At 38.3% G+C, this 25,180-nt stretch overlaps 1 protein-coding gene across 1 annotated transcript; it reads left to right on the plus strand.

Moving 5' to 3' along the window:
• The first annotated feature begins 9,755 nt into the window (after positions 1–9,755).
• On the plus strand, positions 9,756–19,564 carry LOC134843656 (cyclin-dependent kinase 1-like). The gene is made up of 6 exons (XM_063859854.1): positions 9,756–9,868; positions 14,150–14,306; positions 17,076–17,199; positions 17,436–17,656; positions 18,561–18,819; positions 19,126–19,564. Exons 1-6 carry the CDS (start codon positions 9,802–9,804, stop codon positions 19,321–19,323), a joined length of 1,026 nt encoding a protein of 341 aa, XP_063715924.1. The 5' UTR covers positions 9,756–9,801; the 3' UTR covers positions 19,324–19,564.
• The last annotated feature ends 5,616 nt before the right edge of the window (positions 19,565–25,180 follow it).

Raw genomic sequence — 25,180 nt, forward strand, 5'->3', positions numbered from 1 at the left:
CTGCATCTATGGTCCAGCAGTGACGTACGCGTTTCCAGATCCCCTGGTGATAACGTATCGTCACTCGGTGACGCACTTGAGTCTCATCAGCGTACTGGATGGTACAGCGCTGAATTGGTGTCAGCAGGAGGTGCTCAGGGCGCGTATGAGCAACACGGTACTCTTCGGAAAAGTGAAAGATGCCGAGATGATGGTGTGCAACTTCAGGGGACAAATGCAATGTAGAATGGGAGGCAAGCGAGAGGGCCCCATTGAAATGTATCCAAAGTTTTGGAACCTAAACCCATTGACGGCCGACGGACGAGAAGTATTGAGAATCCCCGCCTGGAAGGAGTGCTTTGCACTAGTCAAGAGGGAGCTGGAGGCCATAATGGAGAAAGAAATCCTACCAGCCACCATGCCTGAGTTCCCGACAGTCAGGAGGATGACCTTGGGAATGAATAGTCCCTTGGTGGTTCCCTCCATAATGGCGAAGATGATGACGGAGGAAACGCAGAGGCATTTCACGGATGGCTGGGATCCCCTGTTCATCGGCTACACGGCGGCAGTCTACTTCCACACCAGCGAGATGAAGGTAAATTCGTGGACGACGCAAGCGAAAAAGAGTAGAGGTTCGCAGCCCCCTGGATATGAAGTGCGGAAAGTCTTGAGGACTCTTGAGAAGGAAGGACTTGAGAATATGCTACCCATATGGGATGATGGCAGGATGATCGTGATGGAGGGGCACGTCGCATTGGTGGACGAAATGAAATTTGCCACGAGAAAATACAAGGCACCCTATGGCTTGGAACAAGTAGAAGTGACACAGGAGGGAACAGAACTAGATGCAGCAGGTCAACTGCATGTAGCCCTGACGGAATATAAAAAGCTGGATCCTACGACACCGTCACCACTGTCTGTAGACACGCCTGGAGACAAGAGGAGTGGACCCGTTGAGGATCGATTCAAAAGAATTCTCGAGAGAAGAAGAAATGAATCAGAGGAAGAGAGTATGGATGAAACTCTCAGTGAAGCTGGAGAAGACATGGAGGTGGGGAATACGCCTGAACCAGGGCCATCAGGGGAGGAACTCACCACTCAAGAGCTGTTGAAAGACTTGAGCGAAGAGAATTGGGCAGATACTGCCACCCCACCTCTGAACCCGTCCCCGCGGAAGAACCTAGAGTTGCCATTGGCAGGTGAGACCTTCAATATGGGGATGTTACTCTTGAGCTCGGAGGAAAGGGAGAAGAACACGTTCGAAGGGAACAGGGACATATTCTTGGGATCTCTCGAGGATGACGCTTGGCAGGAGTTCCTGGAGGAATTCAATCGAGAAGTGGGCAGCGAGACGACGCTGGACAAGTTCAAGAAGGAACTGTGGGACGCAGTAGTGAGATTCGGGGAACCGCTCCTGATAGGAACGGGCCTGGATGAGAAAGCAAGAAAAGAGCTGCTGAACAAGCTAGTGGAGCTGAGGAACGCACGATCGAAGACTAGAAAAGAGAAATGTGAGGACAGCTCTACTCTGAAACAAAAAACTGTGGATAAAATGGTTGATGATATAAAAAGGGATAAGGTTGGGACTAGTAATATGATTAAAAGTACTAATATCCTTAAGGCTCGAGCAGGGGGGAGGCAAGAGTTGGAAGGAGTGGATGGAGAGGTCGAATCAATGATGATAGCCACAACACCCTCGAGCAGAGATGTGAAGACTCGCAAGAGGAAGAGAGAAGTGGAAGGATGGGGTAGTCCTTCAGTGGATGCTGTTTCGGAAGGAAACTTGAGAGAGACGGCGCCCATCGTTTTGGCTCGATGCAAGACGGCGGCATACAAGAACAGCTCGGAGCTCAGGAAACCACTTGAAGTAGAAAAGGAAATAGAGGTTTCCGCCAGTTCGACGTCAGAAGAAGACTTCAAGCCTCAGAAGGTAAACGTGAAGAGAGGTTCAACGAACGGACAGGTAGGGGAAGTGGAGATCGGCAAAGAATGGATCTCGAAGGCACATCAGGACATGGGCAAGCAAGTGACGAGTGATCCATTGGAGAGGAACAAGACGAGGAACACTTCCCGGACGTGGTGGGTGGCCCTCGAAACATTGAAGGAAATGGAGGACTGCTTGAAGAAGTTGGACAGTGGAATAGCTCGCAAGCGACGCAATTGGGCCACCCAGCAAAAAGCCGAGGTTAATAAGATAGAGATGGCAAGTCATCTGAAGAGGTCCTGGCAGAGTTTGTTGAAGGATCATTTTGAAGAGGCGATGAGGACATCCTCATCAGCACCGCCACTGATGGCGAATCCCTTCGTTAGAACTGCGGGACAATTAATGTTCACCTGGAGTCTGGTGGGAATAGAGTTGGAGACATTGACCTCGTATGACAGGCTGAAGTTGGGAAGCAAGAAGCTAGAGGTGTATCAGGCACTGATGCAACACGTGGCCAGGGACAATTCAAGCTTGAGCCTGGCTAGAAGAAAAGATGCCACATGTTTCTTGAGATGGATAATGTCAATGATGTCTGATAGCACCATCCTGGCATGCCACCAGAGAGCAAGTGGAAGTAAAACCATGGAGAAAAGAGTCTCAACGATCATCTTGAACGTATATCAGAGTACAGGAATAGAGAAAGAAGATGGTTCCAGACTATCCTTAGAGAACCATCGAAAGCTGGACGAGGTACGGAGGTTCTCTAATAAGAAGTTCGAGGAAGAACATGATGTTCACCGTAACCTGGCCTCGTCAGAACAGTACTCGAGACTCAGTGAGAAGGGGGAATACCAATATGTGTCTGGAGTGATGGGAATAGCCTACAATCCCTTCTTAGCCTCGGAAGCTGGAGGAGCCCACAGAAACCATGAGGTAGCGGAGCTACTGAAGTTTTGGACAGAAAGAATAATGGAGATAGACGCGGTGGAGAAAGAGGGGCCGAGCCTGGGCCTGATTCTTGAGAAAACACCAGAGGTGATAAGCATACCGCGCTCAAACAAGAGAGTTGAAGTGAACATGGGCGGTGGAAATGGCTTGTTAACTACGAACTTGGGAGTGATATGGAAGCTACTAAGACCCTCCTGGTGTCCACATCCCCATGCGAGTCTAATCGAGGAAACCACCGAGCGATTGAGGTTAGCACCAACGGAAGATGAAGATCTGGCGAAGTTGAGTGTGCTACATAAGCTAATCACGCCCCAGATGCAAGAGCCAAGCGAAAGGACGAGCGACCCCGGGTCAGCAAAGAAATTGGAGCCGGGTAGCTGTCTGGATTCGACGTGTGGGAACGGAGAGCACATCTGCGATGGACGGTCATGCGTCAGAATACTGTCGTTTCAAAAAGAAGACCTGGTCACTTGGTTCGAAGACATCACAGAAAGGGAGAAAAGTGAAGTGCAAATAATAGCGGAATGTTACGCGAGAACCACGGTGAATATAGCGACAGCTCTCGGATTCTTCTCGAGAATGTGTGGTCTGCAGGCACTGGAGAGACTGGAATCTGAACATCATTTAGTGACGGCGTTGAGCGTAGAATCATGGCCCGGGGTGTTGCAGGTGACTCAAAAACACATCCGGAGCTGGAAGGTTGGTCTTGAGGCGGAAATGGGATTTCCCATGAGCGAAGCTTATGGCTTGCCATTGAACGCGAAATCGCTGATAGGGTCAATGATGGCCAACTTGTGCGGAAGTCACTACCCGCTACACATGGCGATGGTGGAAGTGTCCAGCCAGAGAATACTGGTGGACAAGGCCTTCTCAGTGCCCAAGTGCGTGAGGTTGGCTCGGATGTCGCATCACTCGCACAAGTTGTTGAGAAAAATCAAAGGGACAGTACCAAAAGAATTGAGAGATGACTTAAGCGAAATCTGGGGAGAAGATCTTCTGAAGTTGGAAAGAGAAAACACAAGCGATCACGAGAGACAAAACGTGATCGGGAAACCTGTGGGAAGTACTCCGAACCTGGAAGACAACGACACGATGCACGAGAAAATGATGGAGCTTGAGCCTCTCTTGGAAGCCTCAGGGGAGCGTAATCTCAGGAGCATTGAGATCTCTCATGGGGAATGCCCATGCCACTGTTTGGCACAAACGGTGTGGTATCCAGATCACAAGAACCTTTGCCTGGTGTGGGATGTGGAAGAGATTCGGTCGATCGGACTACCGGATCACCGGCAGAAGGTGACGCTCTTAGTAGTGAGTACGATGTTAGCTCTGAGATGGATAGAAGAGAATATAACGAAGTATCGGGAGGCGACGACGCCAACGGCTGAGTCAATATACGCGATAGACTACAGCAGGAGACTCGAGTTGTTTGAGACTGCGTGCAAAGTATTCGCCATACCGACGGAAGTCAGGCACGTATGGAGTCGCTTGAGGTACTTTCCATGGTTTCGGGCGACACTGACGTCTTGGTTGTACATGACAACGAAAGATCACATGAGAAAACATCAAAAAGAGTATCGACAGTTCCAGGCCGAGATTGGGCCGGAAGCTTTCAAGAGACCCCTGCTAACCCATCGTAATGCGATCACGACAGGATGGAAAAGAGTGGGTAAGATGTCTAGAGACAATACCAAAGCGAGGGAGTCGATACTAGAGGAAGACCTGGCGAAGAACGTGAGCTTGAGCCTGCACAACTCCTTTTGCTTGAACCGAGAAGCTAGGGTGAAGGCACTACCCAACCAAGCAAAGAGGTTGCAGGAGCAGAGAGAATGGATGCGATCCTATGAACAGCTGAAGGCTTGGGAGGAGATTGTGATTAGTTCCGATGATGAAGAGGAACTGTTGAGACAGTTTGCCGCATCTAGCACTTCAGGATGCAGTACCTCCAAGGCGAAGAGTACGAGATGAATGGGCAAATCGGATGGATCTTGAGTCTTGAGAGGGAAGGGGGGCTTGAGCGTGGATCCGAGTGAAACTTGGATTCACGAAAAAGAAATTTTAACAAAGCAAATATTGTTATTAATATACTATATTTATTATATAAATCGAAATGCTGCATGACAATTTCCTGATTGAATAGGACAAAAGAGATTTTAAAATGATTGGCTTGAAAAGCGAAAATTCAAGGGTGCAGGTGTATGCAGATTTTGGTTGCTGTTTAGCAATAGTGTGAAAATTTTAAATGGCTGTGAATTTTGGGGTGTAGATAAGCTTAAATCTGCTGCAAACTTCTGTAAATGACCACTGGCACTGTATCTTGAGCAACACTCGGTTTTTCTGGGACTCACTGGCAGAAGACAGCGCGCGATGAGGACATCGATCTCGAGTCCGGGGAGTATGTGCCAGTCGGTCATATTTGGAAGTTTGACCTTGAGAGGAGCAAAAAAACACTTGATTTTGGAGTGAAATTTAATTTTTCAAAATTTCGAATGGAACCTGTCATGCACGATTTTCTCGCGAGAACTGAAAATCAGAAAAAGAAGTTAGAACAATTTCAGAACAATTGAGTCGCACACGCGGGAAAGTTGTAAGAAAAAGCAGTAGGGAATTGCTATTCGCAATTTCCATCACTATAATAATCGAGAGTAGAGCTGTCCCATCTGTGACAGAGACGAGAGCATTCCCTCGAATTGGATTATAGCGACTGGAGTATTATTCGGAACTGGACTAGAGTGAACCTTCGGTGGAAAGGTGGACAGCTTGAGTGTCCTAATGGTTCACAAGAAAACTATTGTCTAGAGTATAAACTCGTTCTCATTGTTAAAACTATAAAACATTAGACTCATTTAGTTACGTTATTTAATTCTTGAGTTAACTACCGACTGGATTATTTCCCACTTCTTGAGCGTGCTACTATGTGAGTACAAATTTAAATTCCTAGAGTGTGTTTTATGATTGTTATGTTGAGGTAAGGCGAGTTTTAGGTTGATCCACCTGAAATGGATCAAAGTTCCACTGTCTAATAAAAAAGCAACTTAACGGATTGTTCCAACCCGGTTTTTAACGGCGTTCATGTATTTTGGGTATCTAGAGACCTAAGTATGGGGACGTTTCTAATTCTAGAGTGGGGGGATATTTTAGTAGTAGCCTTTAAGCTGTAACGGGTCGTAGTCTCATGTCACAAGCGAACCGAACTGGCTCCGACCGTTCTTGAGGTAGAAAAACACAAGAGATAGTGTCCCTGACCCTTGAGCCAGTGGTTATAGGGCCTATTTTTCTTAAGCCTCATGTGTGACTGCAGTAGACGAATGTTACACCACCACCTAAATTTTTTCAATGTTTTAGTCGAATGTGGTTATTGAGAGGCGTAGTCGAATAGTTTTCAGGTTTATTGCCTCTTCTGATGTTTTCCCGGCTATGCAGACATGGCATGATGAGATAAAAAAGATAAATCCGTGTTTACCGAGAATTGGCTCCAACCAACACTCCGTCAACCAAAACAATTTAACTTTTTAAACAGTACATATAAATATAAGTTTGCCAATGCCAATAACAGTCGTGATAAAATATAATCACTTTTTGAATGAACGCAAAAAGCTGGACAAATTTATCTGAATCGGGGGTGAAAATATCTGTGTGCAACGCGCGTGAAAAAAAACCAACCAGGTTAGTTCACATAGGGCGCGCAGTAACACGTTCGTAGTACTCACTTTTTTTCAGCTCTATGGCTTTAGTCGCTCTTTGATTATGCTGCAAAACGTGCATCTAAACAAATTACATCATATGCAATATATTTTACATACATGTACATGGAATTCGATCAATTATTTCATCAATTCTGCTCTTATCCGCTATCCGATGTGTCCGGTAAGGTGGCAAATCAATAAGCAGAATGGTCTAAGAGCAGAATGGGTCCAAGAGAACTCGGAACGTTCTCTGCTATTCCTGCAATCTGCTGCTGTTTTTCAATCACGATTATCGTTGTTATCGTCAGCGCAACTAATGTTGTTGTAGAAATTTTTGCTAAAAAGTAAATTTCAAACGTTTTCGCAACTATGTGCATCGTCAGGATTTTTACAATAAACTACTCTAAATGACGATAAATGTAGTGTGGTAATGTTGTTGTGTTTTCTCTCTCGTTTTTTGTTAAAATGGCCGTTTCAGCATTTCTCAGATATGTGACGTCATCATTCGAATTTTTGAAATTTTAAAATACTAGAATATTCCAGCCCTCACCGTCTGGCCAAACGTTCCAATAACGCTCTTAGTTCTTAAAAACCACCAATCCGGAAGGCTTACTGCTAAAAATCCCGAATTCTGCAGAGATTGCATTTTTGACATTCTGGTCGAATGTCACATTTATTCGTTTTCTTTGGTGTCGCCGGAAGGTTGCGCTGTGCCAATCTGGCAGAATGGCACAGAAGAAGCGTAACCCGTATCGATTTTAATTGAAAAGGACTTAAACACTCGTCATCTTGTTTTATCATTATCACTTCCATATCTAGAAAATTCCAAGGACTTTCACTGGAATACGTGAAGAAGGGACTCCTGACTGTAACCTCGGTTACTAAGATACTTTTGACCTTCTGATTACCTTCATAAAAAAAAGAAAATTGGTAAATCCAAAAATGATAATTTCCCATTTTTTGGTGTGTCTATTGTGAACTGTAAGTTAAGATGTAGTGTGGTAGAATTTTGTTTTTCCGAATTAAAACATACGAAATGAGTGAAATATTTAAAACAAAACTCTAGAACTAAATAAAAAAGGGGAGGAATTCGTGACAAATTTTCGGAAATGTGTCGGAGAACGAAATATCTACAAGAGAGAACTTTTAAAAATCCTTGAATGACTGAACTCCACTGTCGTCATCAACCATTTCCATCAAAAAATTTCGTAGTTTATGGTAATCAGGAATAATCAATGAAAGACAACAGTTTTCCGCTGATAAGTCTCTCGTAAAGTGTTCAACTGGACCCAAAATTTAAAAAATTTTCTGTAGAACAGTCCAGTTACACTGCGTAGGGATTTGAACTTCGACTTAAGCAATGTACATTGCAAGAGCCCTACGATTCTCTTTGAAATTGCGTAGCATTAGAAAAGTAGAATTCCATCTTGTAGGGTTATCCGGCACCAGACTTTTTCCACTGATATTTAGCTATGTTTGGATGTCTTTTAGTTTCCGTGTAGCTAGCACAGAATGATTTGAGCATTTTCCCCATCTTTATAATGTCATTTACTGCGTTTCGACTGAAAATGTGTGTGACCGCCAGTTGTAGAGGTTCTTTTCTTTGTTTTGGACTACCGCCACCACCTAAATTTTTTCAATGTTTTAGTCGAATGTGGTTATTGAGAGGCGTAGTCGAATAGTTTTCAGGTTTATTGCCTCTTCTGATGTTTTCCCGGCTATGCAGACATGGCATGATGAGATAAAAAAGATAAATCCGTGTTTACCGAGAATTGGCTCCAACCAACACTCCGTCAACCAAAACAATTTAACTTTTTAAACAGTACATATAAATATAAGTTTGCCAATGCCAATAACAGTCGTGATAAAATATAATCAATTTTTGAATGAACGCAAAAAGCTGGACAAATTTATCTGAATCGGGGGTGAAAATATCTGTGTGCAACGCGCGTGAAAAAAAACCAACCAGGTTAGTTCACATAGGGCGCGCAGTAACACGTTCGTAGTACTCACTTTTTTTCAGCTCTATGGCATTAGTCGCTCTTTGATTATGCTGCAAAACGTGCATCTAAACAAATTACATCATATGCAATATATATTACATACATGTACATGGAATTCGATCAATTATTTCATCAATTCTGCTCTTATCCGCTATCCGATGTGTCCGGTAAGGTGGCAAATCAATAAGCAGAATGGTCTAAGAGCAGAATGGGTCCAAGAGCAGAAAAACAGGAGAGTATCATCTTTTGTAAGCTAATCGGTAATAAGTATTAGAATTGTCAATATTACCAAAGAAACGATTATATTGTGCATAATTTGAAAGATTTGATTTTGAATTTTTTAATTTAAAAAAAACTTGATAAAATTTTTCAATTCATGCATAATCTATTCATTCTTTTGGTATTATTGACGTTTCTAATATTTGTTTAGTATCAATTAGCCCGTATAAATTAAAAACAAATTAATATTTTTTCCTGTTTTTCTGCTCTTGGACGCATTCTGCTCTTAGACCATTATGCTAATTGCTCCGCCTCCGTACGGTAAATTTTATATTCCGGTATTTATAAAAGTGCGTGCCGGGTGCATCTCTGCTTTGAAGTTCAGGGTGCCACCGGCGCTAGCACAGCTTTTTCTAAGTAAGCTCTGTAAGAACTTGAGAATATGTACCGAGAAACACCGGCAGGCAGTCTTCTGAAGCAGAGATTTCCCTCGCAATGCAGGTTGCGAACGCTGCCATTATACTCGGAACTAATGATTAAACTACTTTTGAAGTTTTTTTTGCAGAGCCAAGGGAACGAAAGCGCAGCTTAGTATAGTATCTGATAGACCCGTGGCCTAATATCAGGTCAACCTTCGTGAGTTTTTTTCAACTCCGGTTTACTCTGTGCTGGTGTTACTTTTCTGAATTTGTTTGACTTGAATTCAACCATCTGAATCTCTTTAATTTTATTCACTTTGTACTTTACTTTTCCCTAATTTATCCAATTCCACTTGTTTTTTTTTATTATGTGAAATAACTTCGGTTACCATGATAATATCTGACCTTCTGATTAGTTTTCATTTCTCAAAGTGTTTCATTTTTGTTGAAATATTCTTCACATCACTAATCTCAATTTGTATGACGCAATTTGTTGGGACAATATGTGGTGAAAAGATGCTTCTGGTTGTTGGTTGCGTTACTCGAATTGTTTATTCAATTTACTGACCTCACAACTACAAAAATCGACGTTTGTTTTCAGTTAGTTGTAGTGCAGTACCTTCGTCATGAGTAGCAACAGAACTAAAGAACCCACCTTGGATGACTACATCAGACTAGAAAAACTCGGAGAAGGTAAGTGACCAATTTGTACATCTAGAAAGCATCACCTAAATATACTTGAAACAATCAATAATACGCTAGATCGAATCAATGATTAATGTGTTGTACGAGGCTGCCGGACACCAGGCCGACTGGTCTTAAAGCCGAATCGAAAAATTAGGGACTTCAAAACGAACGTTTTCGCAAAAAGTCATGAAACACGATTAATTTTGGAACAATTTTGAAGAATTTTTCAATTTCATGATGTTCTTCTACAAGTTATTGGCTTTTATTTAAATTGAGCCGCTAATTGATGTTTAGAAATTAAAACATTGTCTAAGGTGCTTCAAACGTTGGTCGATGCAAATAACAGATGCATTTTCTAAGTGAAGCATTGTCACGAATAAAGCTTATTGTGGACTAAACTTGCCTGAATTTTGCCGAACATTATGCAGATGAAAAAAAGCCTATCTATTTTCATGTTTCAAGATTATATAAAAATATTTTTCTAACATTGACCTTGGTCGGACATGAAAAGTTGGGGGTGCAATTTTGCAAATTTCAAAAAGGTGATTTTTGGCCTACACTTTTTTTGAGAACTCCAAGCCCGAAGCACGAAAATATTTTCTATGGTTCAAGATAATCACCATAATCTACTTTTTTGGAGATAAGGCATCTTAATCTGTTTTCACGATGAGATAATATGTTGGTCGATATTTTGATAGCACTGCTTGTGGTTAATTAAAAGTTTTCCAACTAAAATTGTATTATTTAGTGCTCAATTTCGTTATCGGTCGTCTGCTTTAATTTTTTTGGCAATTTGTTAGCATGTGTTCTCACGGTTCATTCAGTGCCGAGAAACGCTGGTCTGATTTTTTCAATTTTGCAGGCTCAAAACCATTTGATGTGAGGAAAACAGAATAGGAATCAATGGTTATTGCATGAAACGTTTGCGAGTAAAACTCATCATCAGCATTTAATTCTGAAACGTGCGAATTTGGCTGTATGTGAATTCCTATTTCAATTATTGTTCCGAATTTTGTAACAAAAGTAATGGAATATTTGTGCTCGGGATGAGTTTTTTTTCTTAGACCAATTTCGATTTTTTATCTAGCCATTGTTTTATATCATTCGAAAACTATTGTTGTCCTGAGCTTAAATTTGAAAAGATTTTTCACCTGTGATCATTTTTTGTAAATTATCGGGGTTTAAAGATTGCCATAATAGCCAATTTGGGACAATTAACGCGCGAATCGTTCCAAATTGGTTCAAGGAAGATTATGTGCCATAATTGATTTGTTACTAGGAGTGAAATCTATCACTTAAAAGGCAGTCGGAACATTCAGGGCTTCGCCCTGATACGAGCAGTCTTGTTCTGTTTACTACGGATTTTTTGTTGTTCTAGTTAATCTTGCAATTGTTTGACCAGTTAAGTGATTTAAGAACATCAATTATTTTTCGATTCTTATTACTTTTTATTTCGTTATTTTTTGAAATTTTTGTTGTTGGAACGTTCTGTATTATTTTAACTGCAATCGTTTTTTCCTTTTTTGACTCACCTCTTTTCATCATTTTCGTATCGCAAGTTTCGCGGAGCTCCACTTCGCCTCAGTGCGAAAACTAGACTCGATCCCTCTTCCTGCAAAATCTCCTATTTTCTGATATAACAAGTTCTTTAATTAGAATAAATAAAAAAAATTATCGATAAAATTCCTCTCGGAGAAATATTATTTTGGTTTTGACTAGCTCGGATGATGATAACTAACAGAGCATAGAAACGGGAACTATTAGATAACAGCAGCGTACACTCATTAAAAGAAATAAACCACGAAAGAAAAAAGTTGACACAATAAAAAAAATCAAGTCTTTGATTAATTCTGTCGTAAGTACGCAGGTTGCTCGACTTGTTTCATTTGCGAAATTTTGTCAACACTCAATTGGAACACATTTTTATTCAGCATCGTGGGAAATAATTCTTACCAATAAAAATTCAGAGCTTAAAATTTCGAAAGGTATGCTTACATTAATTATCGAGCACTTTCGTACTACTCAATTTCGTGGCTCTGCGCAAAGAAGTTGCAATTGACGTTTGCTGACAAAAGAAGATTTTGAAATCGAAAAAGATCATTTCCTCGATCCGGTTGAAACGTAAGATCAGAAAAACGCTCACTCAAAGATCGAGCTGCAGTTTCGGCTTTAACACCAAAACGCATTTCTAGCAGCCTAGCGTGAGGTGAATTGAGAAACAATTACAGCAAGTAGTTACACTGTCAATCAACAAGCTGTTATAGTTCGTCGTAAAAGAGTAAAGGTGTTGGAGCCAACATCGCTAACTGGTTCTGAATCACTTCTTAGAAAACAAACGATGGGGAGCAAATTTTGAAGCACTATTTTGATCCTAAGTCGAATATCAGATCTTTGTGCTCGTAATGTTACCTGGTCTAGACGTATGACACTTTCAGATAATTGGTTCGGCGATGCAACGTGTTTTAGATTGCTCTCATCAAACTCTATCACTTTTGTTTTTTCCTATTCAGGCTTCGTTTGAAGGATATCTGATGTTTTTTGTTATGGCTTCACTGCTCGACAAAAGGGATCAATATAATTTTTGCTTCTTCAGTATTCTAAAAGTTGAAACACCCAAACGCGTTATCGTTGATCTCATATTAGTTTTGCGAAACTCAATAACAGCTGCCCATCTGACTGCGTAAAATCAATTTTTTTTTAAAGAGACAAAATATTTGAAGACTTATTCGGACATCAGGCAACACTCACAATGATCTTAAGTTTTTTAAAATCTTAATCTAATTCTAATAGCTCTCTCAACAGCCATTGCAGCCTGCGGATACTCAATTAATTTGAGGACATAGTGGTAGGCTTACTTCTCGAAGACTATAGATACCCAGATTTTACATAGATTGATGGAATTGCCATCACCGAGTACATAACGATTTTCCCCGCACCAGAAAAAAGCTGATGAAGAGTCTAACAGCAATCGAGAAGTTTACGGACGAATAAAAGAAATGCCGAAATTTTATAGGAAAAAAGTGCACGGGATAAAAAAAAAGTGAGCAGTCCCAAAAAAAGTGAATACCCATAACTCGACAAAATTTTAAATAACATGATAAAATTTTACTAACCCAACGATATCATTGGGATTTTTGATAATTTGTAATTATTATATTGAATTAACTAACTTTTGTTTGTCTTGTTTTTTTTCAGCATTTTATTGTCGCATTCGCTATTTTCCTTGATTTTTCAGTTTTGAAAACGGCAAAATGAAAGGTTTCGGATTGTTTTGTTTGGGATTATTTTTTGTGTGTGCTCCTTCTTCAAATCCTCCGCAGTCTCAATTTAAAAAACGAAATAGATAGTTCAGATAAAAGCGTGCAATCTGCGGAAAAGATATGATCACGCCCGACGATTGCTTCTGAAATTTTATCGGTCGATGTGTTTATTTTCATGCTAGATAATGCAGAAGAAAGGATAATAAGACGACAAATGAGCGTTAAAAGTCTTAAAATGAACTGTTAGAATTAGCGGTTTATGTTTCTGATAAATGCAATTGGAGAATTGTGTAACATGGAAAATGGTTGTCGCCTTAACGGGTTGCGTCTTTTTTTGCTGCACGCCGCACAACATTTTTGCTATTATTTTCTTAAAATTCTGGAATGCAAGAACATTAAAGGCAAATGAATAAGGTGCTGGTTGTCTGTGTACTAATTTATGTACATTCAGTAGCAACATGCATTGTGTAATCAAATGGTTACTTAAGTTCTGGCTGGTAGTTAAGTTTGATTTCTTAATTTTGAGAGCCCACAAGTTCAAGACACTCTGTAACAATTCTAACGTTTCTGGCGATTGACAAAAGGATAACAAATTCTGCAAGAGGAGTTCCAGCAAATCAGATTAAAATTAATCAAGTACGAACAAAATGGAAGCGAGGAATTCATTAGAATGTTTTCCACGCCCTGTTGAAAAGTCTGAAAAACAGAAATTTTTGCGACCATTGTTTCTCGAAATGGAGACCTTTGTTTAATTTCATTAAAGTCATGACTGAAAAGGCTTTCAATTAATACAAGTCTCGAACGCATCTTAAATTTTTTGCGGCACCTCATTTTGCGTTAACAAAATATATCTTAAGCCAAAGTCTTTACCAACCCTGGGGTTGTTGGTAGAATAACTTCTTCGGGCCAAAACCGAAAGAGTTCCATTGTCTCTTTCATTCTGAAATTGCGCGAATTTTCACTTACTTCAAGAATTTATCTAACAATTTTTTTTAAATGAAAATTACGTTTTTGTTTGTTTCATAAGGTACTTACGGAGTGGTGTACAAGGCGAAGCACAACCAGACGGACATGATAGTGGCCCTGAAGAAGATCAGGTTGGACAGTGAGGACGAAGGAGTGCCCTCAACTGCCATCAGGGAGATATCCACTCTCAAGGAACTGCAGCACCCCTGCATCGTCAAGTGAGTGCATTGAGATAAATGCGAACTCAGGAGATTTCAAGGCTCAAAACTTGTCCTGGAAATACTCAAAACAATGATCACATATATAAAAAGTCTTCTCTTATGGGACATCTTGACTTTCCTGTTTTGACTTATCCTGTTTGGCAAGGAATATTACAGTCTAGAATAGTATTGTTATTGTTAATTACACTTCCAAAGGCAAGTGTCTAGTAATCGGGAACTAGGCTTTTTTTGCGTAAACAACTTTTCTTACATCTGAAGTTGAAATTGAAGTTACTTTTTTAGTTAACCTTAGCAACTTCGAGACGGCTTTCCATTTGGCCTACAGGTAACGCGGTTGTCTTTGTACCCTAAGGTCTGAGGCTTGAGTCTTTTTTACCCAATGGTTCTCTGTTTGTCTGCTTATGTTTTGTCGGCTTACTTACCACATTTTGGAATTTTCTTGTGCAGTCAGCAATTATTGTCATAGACGCGCGAGTATTTATGATATATTCCCGAATTTGTATATATATATTTCGCTTAAAAGCTTTATTCAACTTAAGTTTTTCCGGCTTATGTTTTGTCATCTTAGCTTTCTTGTTTTGTGTCGCTTCAAAAATCAAAAGGGGTTGATTAAAAAAAAACAGCTAGTTGCTCAATAATTTAAACATTTTAAATGGCATTTTATTTTCGCCTCAATGAGCGACTGTTTTCGGCTCATTGAACGCATTTTTGATATAAAGATTGCGCGTTAAAAATTAGATTTTATGATGTACGTTGTGTTTCTTGACTATTTTTCTGAAAGTTTTTCATTTTCAAAATTTTTTTGTTTTCGATTGTTATTTTTTTTCAATTTTTTTTCATTTTTTATTCATAGCTTGCAACGCTGTGTTTGCGTTCTATTGTTTGCGATGCGAAAGTCAAAGGGATTGAGAGTTTCCAGTTTTCACACGAGCGTTAGTGTATTTTTCAGTACTAACCTTAATTTTTTTCTAACCTCTCGCAAATAAAAATGTTTATTGAAACTGTTCACTTATATGGAAATTTTTCTGTAACCTTAGAAATTACATAGCATTTGTTCTCGCTTTATTTGTGACTTGTGTTTGCCTGAGTGGTTAGCTTTCGTGGCTGAGTAGTTAGTGCGTGAGACTCATAATCTCCAGGTCGCCGTAGGTCGTAGATTGGAAACCGAGACAGCCGAATATTTACCAATTCGAGGATTATTTCGACTTTTTCCTCCTGCACTTTATACTTTATAGAGCTGTTTTTTGTCTCGTTTTCGCTAGTGTTTGAGATGCACAGCATCGCCTCTGGTTAAACAGTTTTAACTGATATTTATTTTTTATGAGTTTTTGCAGCAGTTGCAAGCACAGTGATTCGCCAAGTACATAGACCGGTCTCTGTTAGTTTTTCTTTAAAAATTGTCGAGTTTTAACTGGAAAGATAGTTTGTTGATCATTAATGATACAGAGAAATAATCATGTTCCCACAGAATAGATTCTCGAGGAACTCCACTGTACTGTAACATCATGCCATTCGCTGAAATACTATCTGATATGTATCCGTTGCCTGTATTTTGCAGGTAGCTTTCAAACAATTTTTTGACGTTTCCACCAATGCCAACTGATCTTTTCAGATGATGAATTGATGAAGATCAGAAAACGTTGTTCTGCCTTATAAAAAGCTTTCTCAAATTAAGTTTATGCTGCCGAGATGTGATAAGCTTTGTTATGCTCAGCTAGTTAGAAGGTTTTTGTCGAGAAACTTGATCATTTGATTTGTTGTAGATCTTTTGGGTCGAAATTTAAACTGAATTGATAGAGTTGTCTAAGTGTTTGAGCTGACAGTTTTTCAAATACAAGTTTTTGATCGAGTAAAGAGACTTATTGGCCGATAGCTAGTCATTGATTGTTTGTCAGTGGCCTTTTATATTGGACTTGTTTCACTTCTTTTCCAGATAAGTGCCTTGTTTTGTAATCGTGTAGAAAAAAATGATGAAAACGACTTTTTGGGACTATTTGCTGGCTAAGTTAATGTTTCCTAATTTGCTGAGTCCCATAGCTTTCTTTGTCTTGAAGTAAACCGGGATTTTTAGCAGGTTCTTTGAGTTTACTTTGAGTGTATTCATTGAACAAGTTGGTTATATCTCAGTCGTTACAAGAATATTGCTCCTTTCAGTTCAAAGTCGGTTGTAATCCCGGTGTATTTCTAGTACTTTTTAGTTTTTTCTGCAGCTTCGCAAAGTTTCTTCCGTCGAAGACTTATTGGCCGTTAAGTCTTCGACTGACCTTTCTTAGTTACGTGCTTAACAATCCATTTTAGCCAACTTTCTTTTTTTATTCTTTTGGTCGATAATTCTTTTGTCGGACGATTTATAGTATCTCATCTTTCTGGCAAATTTGATGTTGACGGTGTAATCCACGTTTTATAAACTTTTTAAATCTTTTCGTTGAATGATCATAATGATCCAACAATTCGAGGCGGGTCAAATTCTCATTTAATGGGTTTTGCGCCGAAGGCCTTCGAGACTATTGTATTTCATTCCCGTTGCTGGTTACATATCTGAAAACATATATGAGTGTTTTTTATGATGAAGTGAAATATTGTGTTCTCCCAAACGATTCTAATTTGTATTTATAAATTTTTATAAATAACTTTAAACTAGATATCGTTCGGAAACAATTTATTATTATTATTATTATTGTAGGTTTGATATTAAAAATTATAATAGAATATCGAATGTTTTTTGTCAATAATGTAAGTTGATTTCGGATAATTTGAACTGTTAAGGCTGCTGGACGTGATCATGGACGATAGTCGACTGCACCTGGTGTTTGAGTTTCTGGACAAAGATTTGAAGAAGTACATGGACAGTCTGGAACCCGAGGAGCTCATAGATGCCAAACTGGTTAAGGTGGGATAAACTTACTTAAAAGAATCATGAAGCTTATGATTATCCCGTTTTTAGCTTAAATTTTTGGTAGTTTTTGTATTTTACATGTTGTTTTTGTATTTTACGGGAAAATAAATTGATAATATTTAAATAGTAGTGCCGATCGATTTTAAATTTTCTGCTATAGAAATATTTTAGACTATATAGGATCTAGGTTCAATGGCTGAAGGTGCTAAAATGATGAAATTATATTGCAGAGCTACTCGTACCAAATCATGAATGCCATCTGCTTCTGTCATATGCGTCGAATTGTGCACCGAGATCTGAAGCCTCAGAACCTGCTCATCAACTCCAAGGGCGTGATCAAATTGGCCGACTTCGGACTGGCGAGGACTTATGGGATCCCTGTGAGGGTCTACACTCACGAAGTGGTCACTCTGTGGTACAGGGCTCCAGAAGTGCTGCTAGGATGCAAAAGGTCTCTAGTTTTTGTTTCGACCTCTCCCTGGGGTTTAGTTTTTAAATGCAAAATCAATTTGTGGTAATTTTGCTTGAAAAAAAAAACATGTTGTACACCACGAAGTACCAAGTCAACAATCTCCTCCCGAAATCAATTTAAGGGAGATTGTTCACTTGGTTAAGAATAGTATTTTTCAGCCAATCAGACTTGAGCATAATACACGAATGGGCTCATTACAAGAGGTCATGAGAGCTATCACATTTTACCTTATCGTTCGTGGTTCCAATTCCAAAAAAAATATGTTTCAAGATTAGTAAGACATGTCTTTTTTTACCCGATTTGTGGTCTGCATATGCAAATTTCAATTCCTTCTCACTATCCAAAAACCACCAAAAAACTAGAAAAAAAACAAGAGCAGCCGGTTGTGCAAGGAGCACAGAATGTTCTAATTGCAGTTTACATTGCAAATAAAAGAATTGGTAAAGTTTTTGCTAACTTTTCAACGGGCGATGCTTTCAAGTGTTTTTCAACGTTAGGTGACAAATCCACAAATTATAGTATCTTTTACTACAAATTGATCAACTTTTAATATTTTTTCAAGTGAAAATTTGTTTTTGGTGAACCCTTCTATATTCTTCGTAGTTTTTTAAGTTTAATTACTCAACAGATTGTGCTTTTTACCGGAACCTCCTGCTAAACTTGGTGTTGCTTTTATGTCATTTTTAATCAATTTTCAATTAAACACGAAATAGACCAGGACAAGTCAGGGCTGAAATTTTACCTTGCGTCATAGTAATTTTCTGGATTTGTTAATTTTCGTTTAAACCTTGTCTGGAATTGTGTTCTTGCTTTCGCTTTTACCGAATGATGTCAAAACCAAGATGCAAATATCCTTTTTGCATAAAAGTTTTGGTAATTTTAGGTATGGCTCTCAAATTGACGTGTGGTCTGTTGGAACTATCATTTGTGAGATGCTGAATAGGAAGCCCTTGTTCGCCGGGGACTCCGAGATCGACCAGATCTACAAGATATTCCAGAAGTTGGGAACTCCCAACGAGCAGCTGTGGAGGGGAGTGTCTACTCTTCAGGACTTCAATGCCGACACATTCCCTGCCTGGCAGCCCCAGAGCATGATCAGCATGCTTAAGAGGCCGGACGAAGCGGCAGCTGATTTGCTACAGGTTGTTATAATAAAAATAGACAGGAGGCGTTATATAATGCATAAGAAAAGCTAAACTCACTTGAATTTATATTTTCTTCCTTTCGACTTGATTATCATACAGCTCCTAAAACTAAGACCATATTTTCACGGGGAAGGCACCAGCAAACGAGGTGATTAGTTCTAGTTTAAAAACGGGTGTTGCGCTTCAGGAAAAGTTGTGCATATTTTAGCTGATAAGAGTTGTCTCGTGTAACGATTAGGCAATTTTACCTGTTGAATTCTCAGCATCATGTAACGACTAGGTAATTTTACTGTTTGATTTAAGCTTCTGATGACTTACGACCCTGCGCGTCGAGTCACAGCCAAAGCCGCTCTGCACCATAAATACTTTGATGATCTGGATCGAACTGTGCACCCACTGGACCAGTTGACCCACTTTCCACTCACGGGAACCCCAGCACCCAGTCGACCTGACGCGACCCCGAGCAACCCGCTGCAGACATCTGTGCAGCAGAACGCCTGAAGAGATTGTTTGTTCATGATGATATTCAACTTTGAAACTGAACTGACTGATCTAATTGTTTTTGAATTGACTCACGCAGTTTGAGGCTTTGAAGGAGTAGATTAAAATGTGCAATAAAGTGTTGAGTTGAGTGTTTGGTGTTGAAAATAGAATTCCGTTCTGATTAGGTTTTAAATTGTGATTTTGTGTTAATACTGATGTGAATCGTGGAAACTAATATGAATAAATATTTTAAAACTAATTTTATACCCAAACACGATATTTATTCAATATTTTCATGCTTGCGATAAGCAAGCGTTATCAAACTGGAATATAGGCTTTTTTCTGATTAACAAATAGTTTAACAAAATCAGTTGAATCATTTCTGCAGCACTCAATTCTGTGGCAACCAAAAATGCTCAATTTCTTGAAAATTCAAATTTAACTACTAGCTGAGTACTGGTTACTACATGGTAGCTTCAGGGGGACTATTAAGTTTTTTACATTAAGTTGTTTTTCGGCTTAACTGGTGTCTGCTCAAAGATTGTCGGACTTGTTTCCGTTTCGTAGCTTTTTTCCAGTATCTAATTTGAATTTCGAATGTCTTGCGTGGTATGTTTGCCTAAAAATCTTGTTTGATAAAAACAGGTATTATGAAAGTGTTTTTTTTGACGATTTGAAAAAACTTAATACTTTCAAAAAAATGATTTTTTTCCCAAAAACCTGAATTTCAAATAAGGGAAATACATAGAAAGACCGTCTACATTTTTGTGTGCCTGCATACTCCCCTTGTCTCTTTTTGCTCTCCAATTTTGTCTAACAGCCTTCGAAAACGTCTGTATGGGAATGATTTGACCGATTTTTTTTTCGTTTTCTCAAAATCTAATCTACTAAATCTAATATTTGGGTTTCAATGAATAGAAAAGAGTTGAAAAACTACCCTCAAAAAGCGGTTTTGCCCAATTTTTTAACTCAAAATTATGGCCATCGGATGAAACAAGTTTCTAATTTTTTTGACTGTTTTCTAAAACTTTTTCACATTTTGCTTATAAACTAACCACCCAAACCTGAAGGTGTGGTTTCAATGGAGATAACGGGTAGTGAGAAGCTCCCCTGCATTAGCAGTGCCACTCACAATTTTTTTTACAAAAAGTTATCTTCCTCGGATAAGTCATGTTTTTGGTTTTTGTAGCGTTTTTTTTTTCTTTTCAAAATTTGGTTTCATTTAAAAAATACCCTTCTTAATCAGAAGTTTACTGTTCAATCCCAAGAACATGTTGTTGGAAGCTCCTTTGCGTATGCTGGAATTTTTTTGACTGTTCCTGAGAACTACGCGGCCAAACCTAGGTTTTTGGGTTCAATTGAAATAATATTAAATAATATTTTAGTTCTCGGAAATGTCAACTTTGATTTGTTGACCGATTTTTGGTCTTTTCTCGATAACTATCCTGCCAAAACTGATATCATAGGTCTAACCCACCCAACAGTTTGTTTGAAGCTTAACTTAATAATTTGCTACGCCATTTTCTGCTGCAGAAAACTTATGGCTTTTAAACAAGTAAAAGTTCTGGAAATTGGACCGTTTTCTGGAATTTTTTTTCTACTAGACTCGAAAATTACGTGCCAATTCTCAGGTTAAGTGTTCAATCAAGTGAGAGAAACAGTTTTAAGAAATTTCCCTATTCTACTGTTTACAACCTGCATTTATTGGAATAAATTACTTTTTTTTTTGAAAATAAGTTTTTCATCTCGCATCAGTACAACAAATTCAAAAATATTAAATTTTTTCCTGCAGCTTTAGCTGAGACGTAGGTGTCTTTTGTCGAGACATACGAAAATTTTGATTCTCCTAGATTTTTTTCAACATTTGTTAATTTTTTCCTTTTTGTATAATTGTGTTGTATCGCAAGTAGTGCGAAACGCCGCGTCGCCTCAGTGTAAAACTTCTTTTAGAATTGATCTCAGTTATTCTGCACTCTTTTTTAGCGAAAGTTCTGAAACCATTTAACTAAGGACTGAAGCAACGAATTAATTGCTTGATTCTTTGCCAACAAGCGCTGTTTTGCACTTTAATAAAAAAATTGGGTCATTTAGTGTCAATGAACAAAAAGATAACTCATTTCGATCCTGTGGTTTTGTTTTCAAAAAGTTTTCTCGCTTAAATTTAGGTTTCGAGGTTTCATTTTTCTTTTGGTTTTTTAATATCAATTCAAAATAATTTGCTGATATGCTCCTCTAAAAGAAACCAAAATATGCTCTACATTTACAACAATACAAAATCAGCGAAGAAAAGTCATTGTCTCCTAGCTTTGAAAGTGGAGTTAAGTTTTCAGATTTGCAGCGGAATTAAAGTGTTTTTTGCTGATCAGAATTTTTGATTTCGGTTGGTTTTAGTATGAAATTTATATCGAAAAATATTTTGTAAATTGAAAAACTATTTTAGCCGGACTAATTTTCTTTAGATGTTTACACAAGCGAAGCCTAGTGCATTATTACGAAAAACTTTGTAAACCAAAGTCGCAAATATAAGACCTCAATCGGTGGCTTTTTGGTATATTTTAATTTAATCATATCTAAGCTTAATTAACAATGACCAATTTACAGGCCTGTTTTGCTGCTCTTTTTAGCTAGTGTTAGGTACTGTTTGAAAAAAAACATGTATCATGAAAATGTATAGGATTTGTTAATTTTCGTTTTTTTTTTGCGACGCTTTCAAAAAGTTTTGCACTTTTCTCAAAAACTACGGTACTGATTTTCAAAACAATGGTACCAAAAAGAAACTGGCTTATAAAATTTTTTGTGCTTCCACGTGCTTTCAAACTTTGCTAGTCTCTTTTCATTCTACCTCTCGTTCTACGGCCTTCGAGAATTTCAGCAGGGGGATTTTTGGCCTATTTGTTTTGATTTTTTTTCATTTTCTCAAATATTAAATGCACAATCCTGAGATGAAGTTTTCAATCACAAAAGGAATTTGTAAGGATCTCTTCTTCTCAAGCGGATATTCCCTGAAATCGGCAAAAAAAGATTTGGTCTCAAATAATCCCTTTTTTTCTGCATTTTGGTCAATTCAAAAACTTCCTAATTTTTCTCAAAACTACGCTGCCAATCGGAGATTAAAGGTTTGCTTAACCAAAACAGAAAAATCAATTCTGCGAATCTTACCTACGCATGCGGCTATGCCCTGCGTTTTGATACGAAATATGGCCTTAGCAGTTTTCGAAATTTATCCCCGTTTTTGTAAAATTATTCTTTTTTTTTCAAAAACGACATGGCCAAAAGTTTTTTGCGACTGAAAACGAGGAAATCGTTTTGAAGAAAACAACAACCCTTTTTTCGAAACCTACATATTTAAACTTATGCAAAAAGTTAGTTGTAAGGATAGGAAAGTAGAAAAAATGAAAAGTGTGTGCTTGGAAAGTGTTTTTGTTTGGGAAATGAAATATTCTGGTCTTGGGATCAAAAATTTGAATGAAAAAACTTGAAAACTTAACCAACCGTACGTAGATTTAGCACGCACATTAATCAACGGTGCGCAAACTTCAAACGCTTAATAAAAATGGCAACCAAAAGTTTCAAAATAAAAAAAATGCCTACTAACCAATGATTTATCTAATGAATCACTCAAGTTTATCCCGCGACCTTCAAGGATACCTTTTATCGAATTCTAGGATCAAGTTTGTTTTACTCAGCTTTGTCTTTTGTTTCTGTTGTTTCGATTGGTTTCGTTGACTCAGACTGTTAGTCACTCAGTTTTGAAATGATAACTTCCGAAATCCTTCAGTCCAAACTGATAAGAGAGCTCCTTGGGGACAATCAGTGGCTGCAAATTTACCTAGAGAAAAGGGAAAACTTCCAAGTTCAAACAAACATATTCAGTTGATTAAAACTTCATATTTATTTTGTTTACACTTGCTCTCTTCATTGTTAATCTGAATTTCAGTAAAAACTTGCGAGATCTAGAAAAGAAAATTAAAAGTTTTTGAATTAAAGACTTGATAGCCAAATTGAGCGACAATTTCTCAATCAAGTCAAGATGCAACATTCAAAAAACGTTAAATCGTTTTTTTTCTTTAGGTTGTGGAATAATTTTTACTAATGTTTGAGCTTATGTGTCCAAAAAAAACTGCATTGTCGTTCGCTACTTCAACACCAAAATTTTTTACCTAGGCCTTATTCACTTTTCTCTGCAGCGCAGTTGAATATTTTCTGCGGATTCCGATTTTGGCATAAAATAAAGATGATTTTAAGAATGAAGAGATTTTAAGGATGTTCACGTGGTACCTGCAGAACCCTGTCGACTTTGGAGTGTGCCCGGAAGAACTCGTCCATTACCCCCATGCCGAACAACTCCGGACTGCCGTAGACGAGTTCGGCCAAGTTCACTGTGATCATGTTGAGGAAGTCCTGCTGGTGGGTGTCCTCTATCTTCGCATACGTCTTCACAGACCAGCCGAACCTCAAATTGGCAGCAAAGGTGATTGATTTAGCATAAAAACAAACCAGCACAACCATCTTAAAAAATTTAACCTTGAATGAGCAAAAAGAATATCAAAATATCAATTTTTATTTTCATTTTTGTTTGTCAATAGTGGCAAATTATCTAGAGAGATGTATAAAATCTTATTGGAAATCAACTTCCGAAACATCCTCTTTCAATGGTTTCAATTTCCAAATGAGAATATATATTTTTTTGAATACAAGTTTATTTCACTAGGAGAACCAGAAACTCTTACTTTTTGCTTGATTTATTTCGAACAAGGTACCTAAATTCTCTGTTTTGAACTTAAAAAGCGACCTTGTAGATGTATACTAACCGCTTTGTTTTGCATCCTTTTCCAATGCATTTGGTTACATTAAGCGCAGTTGAAAAGATGATTTCATCCGTTTTTTCCTTGTGAAGAAAGTCTAAACTGGGAATATACAACTGAGATCGCATCACTTTTCCGTCCATGTCGAATAAAAGGAATTGTTGGATTAGATCTCTCTCATTGGTTGATTTGTAAGATCCTTGGGTGGACCTGAAGTCTACAGTTTTGAAGGTAAGGCAGGCCGAAAGAACGAGAAGCAATCGCATTGTGTCTTACTTTTTTCTTCGCTGAAAGTTTTCAATCCCTGGGTTTCTAGCATGAGTAGTTTGCAAATTAGTTTTGTATGTTGCCAGTTTGGTACGCAAATGCTTGCTACTTTTTTGTACAGTTTTTGCTGAAAAAAAATTTTTGAACTTTTTTTCCTAAGAATAAATTGACTTCATCAGCATATTTCTGTTATCTTTGATTTTCAGGTTTTAGTTCTTCTTTTTACTGTTATTTGTTAATACTTTGACAAATTAATGCTCGAGGAAACTATTGCTCTGTGACTTATCTCAAATGATGCTTTGATGCATCTGAGCACCCTGAACATATATTTTGTACTTTGAGCATTTTTTATACGGACAAAATTACCAAAACATGGAAAGATCAAGCGCGTTTTTCTCGAATTGGGCAAACCTTAATGAAAAAGAGATAAAAGCAGAATTTGCTCTGATTGTTACAAGAGTCAGTAAGATAGTGCAATTTTTTCCCAGTAATCGGACTAAAACTTGGGTCAAAGACCAAATTCGGTCAATTAATGTTTGCCTCTTTTTGTCATAAAAGAATTACGCATAACTTACGTAATAAATTGTTGAGGAAATTATTTTAAAATGAGCTTCATATGAAGTCCATACAAGTTAATAAAAATATTAGCCTCCGAATTTTTGCAAATTTATTTTTGTTTAATGTTGTGTTATTGAGCATATTAATTTTGGTAATTCCTTGCACCTGTTGTTCTTTTTTTCTTTTTTAATGACATACCAATTACAGTTTTAACCAACGCGATTGAGGTTTCCAACTTTGTAAGT

Source organism: Symsagittifera roscoffensis, chromosome 4, assembly GCF_963678635.1.
Source record: "Symsagittifera roscoffensis chromosome 4, txSymRosc1.1, whole genome shotgun sequence".
In the NCBI taxonomy this organism is placed as follows: Eukaryota; Metazoa; Xenacoelomorpha; order Acoela; family Convolutidae; genus Symsagittifera; species Symsagittifera roscoffensis.